We start from the raw sequence: 15,334 nt of genomic DNA on the forward strand, positions 1-15,334 counted from the left end.
ATCCTGTTTTTCTGCAAACAAGGTTAAAAAAATAATAATAATAATTGAAATGATAAAAATGTGGCAGGTGGATGAGATAATCCCACTTGTTTGCAGTGCAGTTTCAATTTTTCCAGGAATTTTTCTGGAAAGTATAAGTACAATGAAGCACGGATCAAGAAAATGATACATTCATTTAAATACTGAATATTGAATTTTAGTCTTGAATATGTACGACGGTGTATTAGGGCCGTTGTACTGGGAAAAAAAAAATATGGAGCCGGGGTCGAGGTGGTAATATAACGTGAACATTCTCTGGGATTGAAGTAGAAAATTTACAAGATAAGAAATACAAACATATGAGAAAAAATTCTGAGATTATAAAGTCATAAATTTAAAAGGAAAAAATTGGAAAAATGGACAAAAAATATTTTACTTTTTACGGCAATGTCTCTTCAAAGTCTGGATGCTTATGATAATGTTGTGATTCTGGGCTAAAATCACCAGGATTTCCTTCTTACTAAATCTGATATTTTCTCAGAAATTTGTAATTTTATGAACTCAGATTTTTGAGGGGGTTTTTTCCCCATAAATTTGTGAGTTTTTTTCCTCATAAATTTGCTACTTCAAGGACAAAGAAAAAGTTAGAGAACTATATTTCTGATTCTTTTTTTCTTGTAAATTTGCGACTTCAGAATCTCAGAATTTTCAAGTTTTTTTTGTGAATTTTTTCTCTGAATATTAACCCCTCCCCCTCCTCAACACTGTATTTTTTTCTTTATTTATTTTTTTTTTTCCCGTTGTGGCCCTAACGTGCCGTCATAAATCTGGGAGTAAATGAGTGTTGAGATGGAGATGCTGTTGCTGTGATGACGTTTTCCTTTTCAGCAAATCAACAAATTAAAGCTGACGGTTCTCTCTCCTGTTTTTTCTCTTTCCTCTACTTTTCACCTTCCTCACTTTCATATTTCCTCTCATCATGATCTCATCTTCATCTGGCCCCTCCTCCTCCTCCTCCTCCTCCTCCTCCTCAGTGTGTAAGCCGGGGTTTTACCGCTCTCTGCTGCAGTCTCTGGCGTGCAGTAAGTGTCCGCCGCACAGCGTGGCCCGGCAGAGCGGCGCCACCTCCTGCACCTGCGAGGATGGCTTCTACAAGATGGACTCGGACCCCCCCCAACATGGCCTGCACACGTGAGAGACGCTCCCTCTTTACACTTTGCAGCATCAAACTGACAACTGACAGGATGAAAATACAAGTCACCGCTGGGGTGAAAGCAGTTTTTAGTCTGCAAAACAAAGTTCACCATATAAAGGCCAAAACAGGATTTTTTTTTTTTTTTTTTTTTTTTTTTGGAAGTGGCAGAGTTGGTCTGAATGCAAGAATGAGTTATTGAACAAATAAATCTGTGAATTATTATTGTAATGTGATAACTTTGGAGTAAACGTGCACTCAGACAGTGAAAAAAAAACTGTAAAAAATTCTTCTTCTTATTATTATTATTATAAGAAGAAGAAGACAAAGAAGAAGAAGTAGATGAAGAACTGATTTACTTAGAATCAGAATCAGAATCACACAACTTTATTTATCCCCTAGGGGCAATTTGGTTTAGCGGTGTACCCAGACTGTGCATAAAAAGCAGAAAAAGAAGAAACAGACAAAACAGAACCATACCAGGCAGGGACAGTCAGTGTATGGCACAGATACACACAGGCACTTAGTAATGGACCATAAATATGTTAAAAAATAAATAAATACATGATAATAAATACAATAATAGCAGCAGTGTAGCCTCAGCAGGCCATTCAACGCACAGTGCACAGCATTGTGAGCTTGGTGCAGTCAAACACAAGCTCCAAGAGAATGGAGTACATTTTTTTTATTCATTTCACATACTACCATCGAGGTTCAGCAGCCTGATGGCACAAGGAATGAAAGATTTTGACGGACGATTTGTTTTCACAAGTGGCGCCGTAAACCGACGGCCTGAACTTATTTATTGATTTTCCTGTAATTTATACACTTAATTGTTAAAGTGATCTCAGGTTTAGTTTGGTTGATTTGCAACTCAAATCAGCACGCATAGAAACAGGCAGAAAAACAATGGAGCAAAGAAAAACAAGGAAAAGAAAGAAAAAACAATAATGATAAAATAAATTAAGAAACAAATGAATTAGTAAGTAAGTAAGTAAATGAGGCCAAACGTGAACTTGAGCTCTGTTGCAGCCTCACCTGCTGTCACCATCACACCTGTACTTTGCTGTTTTTGGGTCGGATTCGGGTGTGAAGTTAAGCTATTTTGTTTCATCGGGTCCCGTTAACAGTTCAAGTTCACACGTTCCCATGACATGCAAACAAAAATTTGAAATTTTGGTTTACATATTTGTTTTTTTGGAACCAGATTTCAAAAGAGTGCTGCCACCTCCACAAACCCATGAAGGAAACACACCATGCTTTAATTAAAACACACCAAACAGGTTCATAACATCAGCTTACAATGTGTGGATGTTTGTTGATGCGGCTTTATGATACTGAAAATTATGCCCATTTGTCTTCTTGCCACCTCCCGCTCTCCCAGGCCCCCCCTCTGCCCCACGCAACGCCATCTCCAACGTCAACGAGACCAGCGTCTTCCTGGAGTGGTCCGTTCCCATGGAGACGGGCGGCAGGAAGGACGTGCGCTACAACATCCTGTGCCGGCGGGTCCTGCCGGACGAGCGGGGCCTGGAGGAGTGCGGCCCCAACGTGCGCTTCCTGCCGCGCCGCCTCGGCCTGTCCAACACCTCGGTGATGGTGGCCGACCTGCAGTCGCACACCAACTACAGCCTCCTGATCGAGGCCGTCAACGGCGTGTCGGAGCTCGCCAAGGACTTCTCCAGGCAGTACGTGTCGCTGAACGTGACCACCAACCAGGCAGGTACGTCGATGCTGAGTGAGTCTGTCCCGCCGGGCGCCTCGTGTTGCTCACCTGTCCTGTCCGAATTCACCAAGTAACTCCAGAGCTGTCGCTTCACCCCTCCAGCATTCAAAATCATTTACACTGACTTGCGTGTCCCGGTTCTGATCGGGTTTTTGAAGTTTCCCGTGTTTGTGCATGTAAACATCATATCCCAGTTTCAGAAACCTGGATAAGCCCTAACCTTGGTTTTGAGAAACCCAGCTGGAGTCCTCCCAAAGAAACCTGGACACGGCTGCGTGCCTGACGCCGTCAAAGTGACATGTTTAATGTTGTAGCGTACCGTAAGACCAAGACCTTCACGTTCTTCTTCAGGCAACCTGCATGTTTTAATCCCAACTTTATTATGCATCTTGTCCAAAACACGGCAACATGTCAGCTGTGTTTTGGTCATTTTAGTTTTTCTGTATTTTGTCAGAGTGACATGAATGGTTGATCGTCTCACATTTCAATATTTCCTGTCGCTCTCTGTTCCCATTGCTGCCAATAAGGTGGATGAGCCAAATCTGCAGTGTGATGTTGGCATTTAATAGTGCTAAGCTGCTATAAGCCAAAGTGGATACAGTTTTATGACGGCGCATTAGGGCCAGTATAGGGAGCCGTGCATATTTATGAAAATTTCTAAGATTAAAGTAGTGAATTTATGAGTAAAAAACTGCGGAAAGTAGTGTTTCTTGTAATCTGGGATTCAGTCAGAAGGAAATCCTGCTGGTTTGAGTCCAGAACCCCAATCTCCTCCTCAGCATCTGGACTCTGAAGAGACGTTGCTGTGACTTGGGCCGATTCAGAAGAAAACAATCTGCTGATTCTGGGCTCAAATCAGCAGGATCTCCTTGTTCCTGAATCCCATGTCGGAGTAGAAGTTGATGACGTGATCAGCTGCAGGCCTGAGACATGGCCAGCAGGGGGCAGCGCATGTGGAGCCTTGACCAAAAAGTAACTAAACGTAAAAAATAAACTATTTTTCCAAGTTTTTCCCCTAAATTTGTGAGTTGATAAACTCAGAATGTTCAAGTTTTGTCTTGTAAATTTCTTGTACATGTACAACAATGGCCCTAACATGCCATCATACATTTTCAACAGCCACAGTCAAAATAATTTAACAGTTAACAGTTAACAGTTACAGAAAAAAATCAGATTAACAAACTTCAAAATTGCCAGTTTGTGTTTGAAACATCACAGGCTCCCGTGCAAACAGCATGCAGCGACCTGTACACTCAGGATACTAGTTTTTACCATGTTTATACAGTACATGTATGAATAACCAGATTGCTCTGCGTTCCATGTAAATGTCGAATCCCGAATATGATCAAAACCAGAACAAGCCTCATATCCAGGATATTCACGTCCATGTAAACGCAGCCAGTGTCCCGACAGGCGATGAGCTTGATGTGGAAAAAAAGTCAGATTTCATTTCGCTATACGGCTCTTTCTCCCTCGCTGAAGCTGCCGGAGACCCACCTGTGCGTCTGAGTCCCAGTGTGAATATCGCAGTACGGCAACAAAGACACCAGATGATCAAATTATCGCAGTATTTGTCAACAAATCTGGCGCTGTATTAATTTTCACCCGTGCGTCATCCCCTGCAGTGAATGAGAGAACATCGCACAGTGGAAAGCTTTTTTTTTTTTTGGGTTGTTTTTGAATCAGGATATTTCAGTGGGAAAGCAGCTTGCCTCCCCACAATTAGACAGCACATTTCATCAACCACATTTGGAGGAGTGTGTGTTAAAATGACACTTTTCTCTAAAGCTCTTGATTTGCAGGCTGTGTTTCTGGTGGTGCGAGTGTGTGTGTGTGTGTGTGTATGTGTGTGTGTGTGTGTGTGGTAGCAGGTGTTATTCTGCATGCTCATCAGCCACGCCGAATCAAGCCAGTAATATCCAAGCTGACATGTTCATTTTGACATTCAAGATTCAATACTTTATTGCCGTATCAGCTGCCAGACAAACACAACACAGCATCACACTCAACAATACAGCCACACATCCATGTAAGCATACATACGTACATAAAACATAAATATCTGCACATGTTCTGGAAAGTGGTGCCAATAGGTGCATGTGGTCGATCAGATATTGCACAATAAAGTGCATTTGCATGTTTGAGATGGTGAAAAACATTACATTTTTCAAAATAAGAGCTGTGGTAGTTTTGAGCAGTTTTCGAACTGGAGTAAATTCTAGTTTTTAGGGGCAAAGTTAAGCCACTAATACACTCTTAGAAAATAACGCACATGATTGTACCTTTAGGGGTTCAGTGGCTCTGAAGTGCAGCGACTCAAACATAGCCTGCAAGTTTAAATCTACCTTAAAATAATTTTACCTAGTTTATTTATTTATTAAGATATTGATTTACATATTTATTTATTCATTCATTGTATTTGGCCTCACAAACTCTGCCTCCTGATACTGTACCTTCACATTTAGAGGAAACGGTACATATATGTCCCTTTTACTGCTTGGGGACACTCAGTGTTCACTTTATCAGCTCCACCTGTATAATCTAATCTAATCCAACCCAATCCAACTGTTGTGCCATGAAGTTTCCTCTCCTGCTGCCTATAATGCTCAGCTTGTCTTGTTGTCGCGGTAACAGAGGTGTTCATTCACTTCTGTGTTTGGCATTGAGCTCATAGTTAGTGCTGCACTTTACTGACAGCTGTTTCCAATATTCTGTCCCCCCTCACTGTATATAAATAGAGGAGGACAAAAAATCAGAAACCCCTCTCAGTATAATGTAGTCCAGTAGCAGACCTCTGCAAACTACAACCTCAGTGATAAACACAGAATTAAAGTGACACATTCTGCACAACGTCAACACAAACTGAACATGATAAACTTTGTTAAAAGGCAGCGTTTGGTGGTGAATCATGACGCTCTCGCTTCCTCTCTAAGCAGCGTCGATGTACCCTTGAGCAAGGCACGGACCCCTGAGAACTCAAATCATACACGTCTGTGCTCGTGTGTGAGCTTCCTGTTGTGAATGAGAGCGCCTCTCAGGTCAGCCTGACTTTAAATGGGGATTCAGTTTCATGCATGTTGTTTGGAACCAGTTCTACTAATTTTACAGGCGACATCTGCGTTTGTATTTTATTTACGTGCAGTGAAACAGGCAGCACAGCGTCAGGAAATTATTTAAAAAGTAAGTAAATAAATAAATAAATACAATAGAGATTAATACATTTCTCTGAGACATCCATCTGAAAGGAAGGGGAGCGGAAACCAGAGTGTTTATTCCTCTTAGTGGAGCAGATGGTTCATTGACGATCAAGGAGTAGTAAGAGGTAGTAGTCCTAAGGGTGTGTGTGTGTGTGTGTGTGTGTGTGTGTGTGTGTGTCTGTGTGTGTGTGTGTGAGAGAGAGAGAGAGGGATAAAGCCAAGCAGATGGCTCTCTGACAGTAGAGAGTACCGTCAGCTTTATTTAACCTGTTGTCACCGTGGCTGCCAGCGGGCGGCAGATTGACTGGATTACACCAAACTCCCAAAACACACATTCGGTTTAGTGGGTTCTAGCTGGATTATAAAGGTAGCCAGTCACTGGACCACCGAATGGAGATTAAGGATTACATTAGATTAGATCACACAGTCTCGGTAGAATCACTGACAAATAGTTTGTGTCGTTGATCTGAGGAACCGGCTGGACTCCGGGACACGATCCTCGATACCTGATGGTTTTCACTGCCATATTGCAAAATTGTGAGATTTTACATTTAAAAAAATTTACAATTATTGTAATCAATATATTAAAAAAAGAGCAAATTTAAAAAATAATTCAATTAAATAAATAATAATAAATCATTAAATAATAATAATAAATTGCAATATGATTTCTTTGTAATTTAATTTAATAAAATTTAAAGAGTAATACAATTCTAAGTATAATAAAATTTAATTTTAATTTAATTTTAATTTAATTTAATTTAATTTTAAGGGTAAACATGGCAATAAAATCATATTTAAAAAAAAAAAAAAAACATATAAAAAAATGTAAAAAATGTAATTCACTTTTGCCCCCATCCCTGATAAATGCCATTTCTTTTTGCCACAAGCTTTGTAAATGATGCTGGGTCTGCAGAGCAAGGCCCCCTGCTGGGCCACAGTCCGGTGGTTGGGAAACCTTAATTTGGTGAAATGTGTTGAGGAATGATAAGATACAATTTCCACATGAAACTCTGAAGGACAAATGACAGCAACATAAAAAAGAGATAATGGCAGTGGTACATTTTGCTGCCAGTTTATTCAGCTGAAATGAAACATGATATACTCTTTTAGACATCAGAGAGACAAGATAAAAAGAAGATATGAAAAATATTAGGCTCTCATCTGTCTTTAGGCATGCTTTAAAAAACACTTTCAAACGCCCGCTTTGTCTTTTTTCTCACTCTGTGTTTTCTTCTGTCTGTCTCTCTGCCTGTCTCTCTGTCTGTCTCTCTGTGGGTACAAAGATCTGCAGAGATAGCACAACCAGCCTCACATGATTACATATCACGGTTTTATTTTCCCATGAAATCAGGTTTGCACTAAGTGAAACACATTGAGAGTGAGCGCGCTGGTCGATCGCCGCAGCGGGAGAGACGAGCAGCAAAGTGCTTCAGCCTCACATGAGCGTCTTCGCCAACACCCTCCACTCTCTTTCTAATTTAGCTTTCTCCCGCTGTGCGTATGGTGATGTTATTTTGTTTTCTTCTTTCTATATTTCAGAGCAATTTTCATGATCGGCTGCGAAGAGAGAGAGAGAGAGAAAAAAAAGAAAGTTGTAAATGCGTATTGTCATTCCAAAATCCCTCTGGGTGGAAGTAAAAATTCACCTGAGGTTTACAGCTCCATATTGATTGAGTAATGAAACTTTAATGATCCCTGTCGGGAAATTGAGCTGTTGGCAGCGGCGGGGAGGAAAAAAAAAAAAAAAATACAGATAAGAACCGAACAAATTGAGGCAGAGATTGTGGGAATAACACGACAGCTAAACAAAATGTTGACACATTTTACGGATCAGGAGCAGATGTGGCCGCGTGCGTTTGTGACCGCTTTTATGATCCGCCGCGTGCAGATGGAGGAACATATGTGCGGCAGTGTGTGCTGACCTGCTGACGTGATTTGGGAAACTTCACACAAATTAAAGTTGCAGTGCAGTTATCTCTCCTCTTCCTTTCACTCCAGCCTCTTGCAGTGGTGTTCATGAAGGAAAAATTAGGATTAGAAGAGTAAGTGACCAAGCAGGTCCAGATGTGAGATGATTTACAATAGGAAGGCATCTTCAGTTGGTGGAAGACAACGCATGTCTCCTTTGATGCTCACAAAGGGATGGGCTCGCAGTGCATCCCGAGTACCACCAAAGTCACTGTCACTTACCACAGATGATGATGAGCAGCTTTGAAATCCGTTGGTTACTGTCGGTTGGTTGTGTGTGTAAGTGTGCCATGATGCTTAATAGTCCAGTCATTTTATGAAAAAACCTAGGACAAATTGCAAGAGAAGCAAACTCAACTGATTTTGTATCCTCAGTTTGTCCTGAGTGAGGGGAAAAAAAGTCCCAAGAAATCCCATTGGTGGAAAGTTTTGAAAATCACCTATTTATGACCACATATTACCAAAAAACACTGTTTTTAACACACAGGTGAAAGGGGTTCAAAATTTTACTTTCAGATATCACTATAAAAATTCACAAGATGATTACACACACAAAGACAAGAAAAAAAGTCAATTACCAGTTCTTTGAATTATTCTGTTTACACATGCATATCACACATTATCTGATTTGATATGCGCTAATAAGGAATATGAGGAATAAATGCCAGAAGAGATATTTAAACAGTGAATTAAAAGGTTACTATATATACAGTAACCTTTGAATTCACTGTTATATAGTAACCTTTGAATTCACTGTTATATAGTAACCTTTTAATTCAAGGTTACTATATATATAGTAACCTTTTAATTTACTGTTTAAAATGTCTCTTCTGGCATTTATTCCTTATATTCCTTATTAGCACATATCAGATCAGATAATGTGTGATATGCATGTGTAAACAGAATAATTCAAAGAACTTGTAATTGGCTTTTTTTCTTGTCTTTGTGTGTGTAATCAACTTGTGAATTTTTATAGTGATATCTGAAAGTAAAATTTTGAACCCCTTTCCCGTGTGTTAAAAACAGTGTTTTTTGGTAATATGTGGTCATAAATAGGTGATTTTCAAAACTTTCCACCAATGGGATTTCTTAGGACTTTTTTCCCCTCACTCAGGACAAACTGAGGATACAAAATCAGTTGAGTTTGCTTCTCTTGCAATTTGTCCTAGGTTGACCCCAATTTTGGCCTAAAATTACTGGACTATAATATCCAGCATGTTTTTCAGAATTTTGAGTTGTCTAAAATTCCATTGAAGTTCTGCGTCTGTTGATCGCCAACTAGTAGTTAAATCATCACAGATCCAATGATTTTGGTTGGATTTTTATCATTTTTTTTCTGTGGAATGAGTATACAGTTTGTTGAAAAGAATGGCATATTGACTGATGTTATAACTTGGTGGAAAAGATGAAAATATTGGAAAAAAGTGAGAAAACGCCTAATTTGTTTGCATTAAATTGATGCAAAATAATTAAGAAATGTGTTTTAAGAGTTATTTTTTCAGTGGATGTTGTCAGCACATGTGTTCTGTGTATCTGGGAATGCATTTATTGACAGCCTACCCAACCCACTGAGGATTTGAGGGAAAAAATCGTTTTTTAACATTTTTCTGATAAAAAATACAGGGTGCATACACTAAAATGGCCACAATTTTTTTTTTTCGCGATATTTCCAGCAGAGCAGACCCTCCAATTATTGTTTCTTAGGATCAAAGTGAACAGAAAAAACACAAATAAAAAGTATGGCAGACCATGTCAGGTTCAACCCATTTTTGAGACTTTGGCTTCCCGACTATAAGCAGCTCTGAGGTCAGCCAGTGCACCTTAAACAGAGTATATTGTTACGAATTGTGTTTTGTGTTGTGTTGGATGTACTGCTCTCTCTCTCCCTCCCTCCTCCTCTTCTCCCTCAGTATACCTGCAAATCAGTGTGTTCAGTTGCAGGTGTGTGGGGTAATTGGTCAGCTGTCTGAAGGCTGGTAGCTGATTGGTTGGCCCCGACTATATGTTCCAGCTGGGGCGTATTCAGCGACGTTACGATGCGTAACGTTGTGTGACGTCGTCTCACTGAATGGTGTGTTTGGTCGTAACGTTTTGTAACAGAGAGCAACATGCCTCACAGGTAGTTTTCCTCCATTTTGTGGGCGTGTCACAGGTGTTATCCAATCAGTATCAGCCTGTATTGAAGCCTCCGCGATTTTAAACGCTAGAGCTCCATTATGGCTTCCAAGTCGCTATATTAGTGCAGCCTATGTTTAAAATGTTGCCCATCATTTGAGGAGGTAAAAGCACATGTATGTGCTGAGTATGATGATAAATCAGACATAGTTTATTGTTTTTCTCAATAATATGGCAACTTTTATTCAACTTAAAACTTAAAACTCATTTGTGTCGGCCTATGGTACAAATCTTGGAAACAATGTTTAACAATAACTGTTTTTTTCATAGTGGACATTGAATGTATTGCAGTATCCCTATAATTAATGATCCATATAAAGTAACGTCCTGCTCAGACAGCTCTTCGGCTACAATCGTGAGGAGAATGTCCCTCTGGGCTTCCATACTTGCAGCACTTGCGTAATGCAACAGGTTGTTCAGATCTTTATCGTTTCTGTGAGCTTGACGTTACACACCGGTACGTCTGCGCTGAATACACCCCTGGTGTTGGTCTCCCGCCCCCTTCTTCCTCTTTCCATCCCCAACCATGGAGGCCATGCAGAGATTGATTAGAGAGCTGTTGTGATTTGACTGTGTTTGACAGTCACTTAGAGGGACCTTTGGTTAGTTTGCTGCAAACCTAGTTACTAGGTTATTTTGTGTTGCAAATTGTAAATAATCTATTGTAAAAAGGAAAACCCAGAGCAGCCTTGCAGGAAGGAGAAGCCTTTTTATTTTGTAACCTTTTTCTCATGTTTTTAATGTTAGGAGGTCGGTAAGGTAATGTCTTTTGTTTGCTGTTTGTTCTCTGTCAGGTAAGGGCAGGGCTCCTTTAGTTGTTTTGTTTGTTGTTTTTGACATTTGTCTCCTGTCCGAGTCATAAATAAAAAAGCTGCTCTGTAAAGGTCACCCTGGTATTCCTACAATCTTGGGGATGAGAAGAGTGGGGGGGCTCTTTTCATGTTATGGATCCAGGTTCCCCTAGGCCAGGGACATAACAATATCAATCTTTAATTGAGAGTACACTCACGTTCGATATTGTGTCTTGGTTTGAGAGCCTCACTGTCAAAAACGAGACAAAGCTCTCTAAAGTAGTTAAGCTGGGCAGCAAAATCACAGGCTGCAAGCAAACCCAACTGTCCCGTCGCTGTGACGGAGCAGAGCAACGGCTGAGGAACAAAATGTTAGACGATTGCAGCCGTCCTCTACATCACTGACTGTGTTGACAAGGTCTTTAGTATCCCGGTTTTGATTGGGCTTTTTAAGGCCCCGTTTACACGACAACAGCTGATAAATGACACGTCACAGCCGTCAGGAGGCGCTTCTGAGGAAGACTGCGGTCGAAACCCTAACCCTAACCCTAACCCTTGCCTGAATGCAGGAACAGTAACTCTCGTTTTGACTCCAGCCTCCTCGGTCCTGCACAGCGAGGCGGGTTCCTGTCCAGCTTGGCTGCAGGCTGATATCACGCTGCAACGCCCTGCAACGGCATTTAAAACACTGCGGCGAGGTGTGCTGCAGGATTTCCTCATGGGCGTGATACCTGTAGAGGTACAGATGATTAAGAGACTAAAGAATAAGTCCTGTCATGCAGAAATTAAAAGGTAAAGTGAAAACGCACCGCTGCTCTTGAAATAACGCTAAAGAACAGCCTCAGTGTGTTGTGGTGCTGGATGGAGTCCCTGGCAAGCCACAGATCATCCACTGTGGCCAACAGAAAGCTGTGTGTGTGTGTGTGTGGGTGTACATCAGACTGTTTTGTCTTTTTTGGGTCATCGTTGACCCAGGATATGTTTTTAAAATACAGACGAGGGCCTGAGAGAGGCCTGAGCTGGCAGCCGATGCAGGGACGGGGTTTATCACAGGAGTCACACTGATTGTCAGTCTTGTTCAGTCTGACTTGTGTCTGGGAACAGATGGACACTATATGGACAAAAACACTGGGCCACAGCTCTTCATCATGGAGTACATTTACATGCACACCATATCCCGATTCGGGTCAATATTCAGGTTAAGGTAATTTTCTGAATAAGGTGTTTCTATGCGCTGCAGCAACTGGAATATTCTGTTTACATGTTACTTGGCATGTTCCCGTGTTTCTGTGCTCTTATGTAATGCAACACTCAACCTGCGGGGGGCAGCAGTACGCGTATAGGCGTCTGGTCTGCCAGAAATACAGAAGAAAAAGCTGTCACTATTTCTGTGTTTTCTCCATCGATATCCTCCATGATATTTTCAGTCTCTGATCAGCTGAAGGTAGACTGCAGTCTCCTGGCTCTTGCTGCTGTTCGCCACGTCGTTCTCCCCGCTTGCAGTAACCATAGCAACAAAGACGCCCCAGGATTCCTTGCATTGAATCGAGCGTGCGCAGACGTGACTGAATATTCCGGTTCGGATCATAAGGTCTGTGTCCGAAATCGCTCACTCACTCCCTCACTCCTCCCTTCTCACTCTATAGGGAATTCAATGTAGTGGACTATCTAGTGAACTCAGTAGCGGACCGTTTCGGACACGACTTCGCTCGTTGTTCGGCGCCGTTCCGCAATGCATGACGGGATATATCGCCTGGTCAGTGACCATCGGATGTCCACTACATTTCGCGGTGGATTGTGGGATACATCCAGTGGACTATATAGTGAACATTAATAATCACTAAACATTCAGACACCCCTACAAAATGGCGCAATCACTATATAGTGCACTATAGCCTATAGTGATTAGGGAGTGATTTCGGACACAGCCAATGTGTTTATATGGCATCATATTCCGGTTAGAACAGGCTCATGCCAGGGGTCTGATTCAGAATATTCTCCGACTGGAATATGACCTTAATCGGGTTCAGTGTGTTGACATGACTCGTGCACAACCGGAATATTGAGGATATTCTGAATAATACAGGAATAAGGTGTGCATGTAAACGTGGTCGCTGAGTTCAGGTGTGTAACCTCTAGCAGCAGCCATGCAGTCTGCCTTTCCCAACATCAGTGACAGAGCGTCTGGTTCTAAAGAGCTCACTGAGTTCCAGCGAGTTCCAACTGAGTTCTTCCCTCCTAGATATTCCACCATCAGCTGGAAGTGGGATTATTGCAAAGGAAACGTGTTACTGTTATTGTTCTGTGGAGCGACCAATCAGGCTTCTCCATGTGGCGGTCTGATGGACGAGTCTGGGTTTGGGGAACGCCAGGAGAACGTTCCCCGCCTCCAGGAGAACATTCCCCGCCTGAGTGCATTGTGCCGACTGTGCAGTTTGCTGGAGGAGGGGTCACGCTGTGGGCTGGTGTTTCTGGGATTAGGGTCGGGTGTAGAAATCTCCACCTCCTGAGGTGCTCCAAGAAAATGTCCAACCAGGAAGAGAAAATAATAACAGATACGTCCTCTTGAAATTATGATCTAAGTCATAAAGGACAGATCAAAGTAACGGTGTGCCCAAATTTGTCGATTAAGGAAATCACTTAAATCATAATCCTGCCATAACTAATCCTGCCTCACCTTCATCCTCATTAGGAGCCGCCAGCAGCCTCGTGAGCGTCTACGTCCATCTGTGTTTGTTGTTTCCATGTGTGTGTGTGTGTGTGTGTGTGCGTTTGACCGAGCAGGTGAGAGAGACAGGAAGAGACGGCGATGCTGAAACGCAGAGAAACGCCGGCGACAGGGAGGGTTAGACGGGTTAGCGGGAGTCGGGGGCTCCGCCGTTTGATGTGTGGGAAGTGTCGCGCTCGATAAGGGATCCGTGAAACAGGTGATTTCACGGTGTCCCTGTGAAGCCCTGCTGAATAATAAAGTGTCGGCGCTCACGAGGAGGAGGAGGAGGAGGAGGTGGGGGGGGGGGGGGGGGGGGGGGGGGGAGGAGAGAACATGAGGAGGGACGCTGGTTTGGTGGGAGGCAGAGAGCGATGCAGAGCAGAAGAAGAAAAAGGCGAAGAAATGGAGGAAAATGGGAGGAAGGGATAAAGATAAGTAAGGATGGAGGGAGGCGGGACGCTGCATGTTAAACTCACTGAAAGACACTTGGCCAGTCAAGTTTGTATTGTAATAGCATCGTAACAATAATAATACTAGTAATAATAAACTTTATTAAATCCCGGGTCCTCCTGTTGATCTTACTAGTCTAGATGGAAAGGGGGGTCCATGCGCATAGGGTGGGTTTTTTATTGGGACCTGTTTTTTCTTAATCCTTGAAGGGTGCACTTTAACATTCTGCCAGGTACCAGGCTGAGGTAATGTCCCATGGGTTCATTTTGAACCCTTTTTAAAATCTGAAAATGGAAAAAAATAGAAAAAATAGCATAACTTTTGAACCATACATGCTGCAGGGTACAAATGAACACATTTTCCCATACAATCTGGACCCAGGGAGTCCATTAAAATGGTTATTATTAAGATTCAAGCACATTTTTGACTCCATTTCAGGACAAAAGCTACAAAAAACTAGGCGGAAATTGTCAGATCACATCTGTATTTCTCTGTTTACTAAATATTTTGGGTGGATTTTTCTTGCCAATTATTTTTTTCTCAATCCTTGAAGGGTGCACTTTAAGATCCTGCCCGGGACCAGGCTGAAGTCCTGTCCCATGGGCTTCATTTTGAACACTTTCTTACACATATCCTAACGAAACCCCAAGTAGAAAAAATAGAGAATAGCATAACTTTTGAAGTGCTCATCATAAAGAGACAAATACAAGTTTGGCCAAAGGAATGCATTAAAATGGTTATTAGAAAGATTCAAGCACATCTTGACTCCATTTCTGGACAAAAATCGCGCAAAAACAACAAGCGGACTGACAGTCCAGCGGCTACGCGCAAATATTTTGATGCTTACTTTTCTGTTTTGTTTAGCTTTTTTTTTTTTTTTTTTTTACCATCCTTAGTCTTACAAGTATAAATGCCCTTGCTAGATTGCTCTTCGTTTTTTGTTTTATTCCCAATTTTATTTCTTTTTTATCTGAAGACCTTTGAACTGTATTATTATTTTGCACGATTTTGTGCCGTGTCAATAAAGTTTCCTCGCTTTGCCTTTGCCTCCCGAAGTCTTGGGAGTCTGGCTGTGAGAGACAGATTTGAAAAAAAGAAGAAGGAATCTCACCTCACTATAATTAGCATCATATGCAGTTACAA

At 41.7% G+C, this 15,334-nt stretch overlaps 1 protein-coding gene across 1 annotated transcript in view; it reads left to right on the forward strand.

Annotated features, from left to right (window-relative positions):
* Positions 1 to 15,334, forward strand: part of epha5 (EPH receptor A5) — a 144,480-nt gene that overhangs the window by 72,419 nt on the left and 56,727 nt on the right. The window contains 3 exon segments of the mRNA XM_030064988.1: positions 1,014 to 1,147; positions 1,149 to 1,170; positions 2,556 to 2,894. Coding sequence (XP_029920848.1) covers positions 1,014 to 1,147; positions 1,149 to 1,170; positions 2,556 to 2,894 — 495 coding nt within the window.

Source organism: Myripristis murdjan, chromosome 12 (assembly GCF_902150065.1).
Source record: "Myripristis murdjan chromosome 12, fMyrMur1.1, whole genome shotgun sequence".
Classification (NCBI taxonomy): domain Eukaryota; kingdom Metazoa; phylum Chordata; class Actinopteri; order Holocentriformes; family Holocentridae; genus Myripristis; species Myripristis murdjan.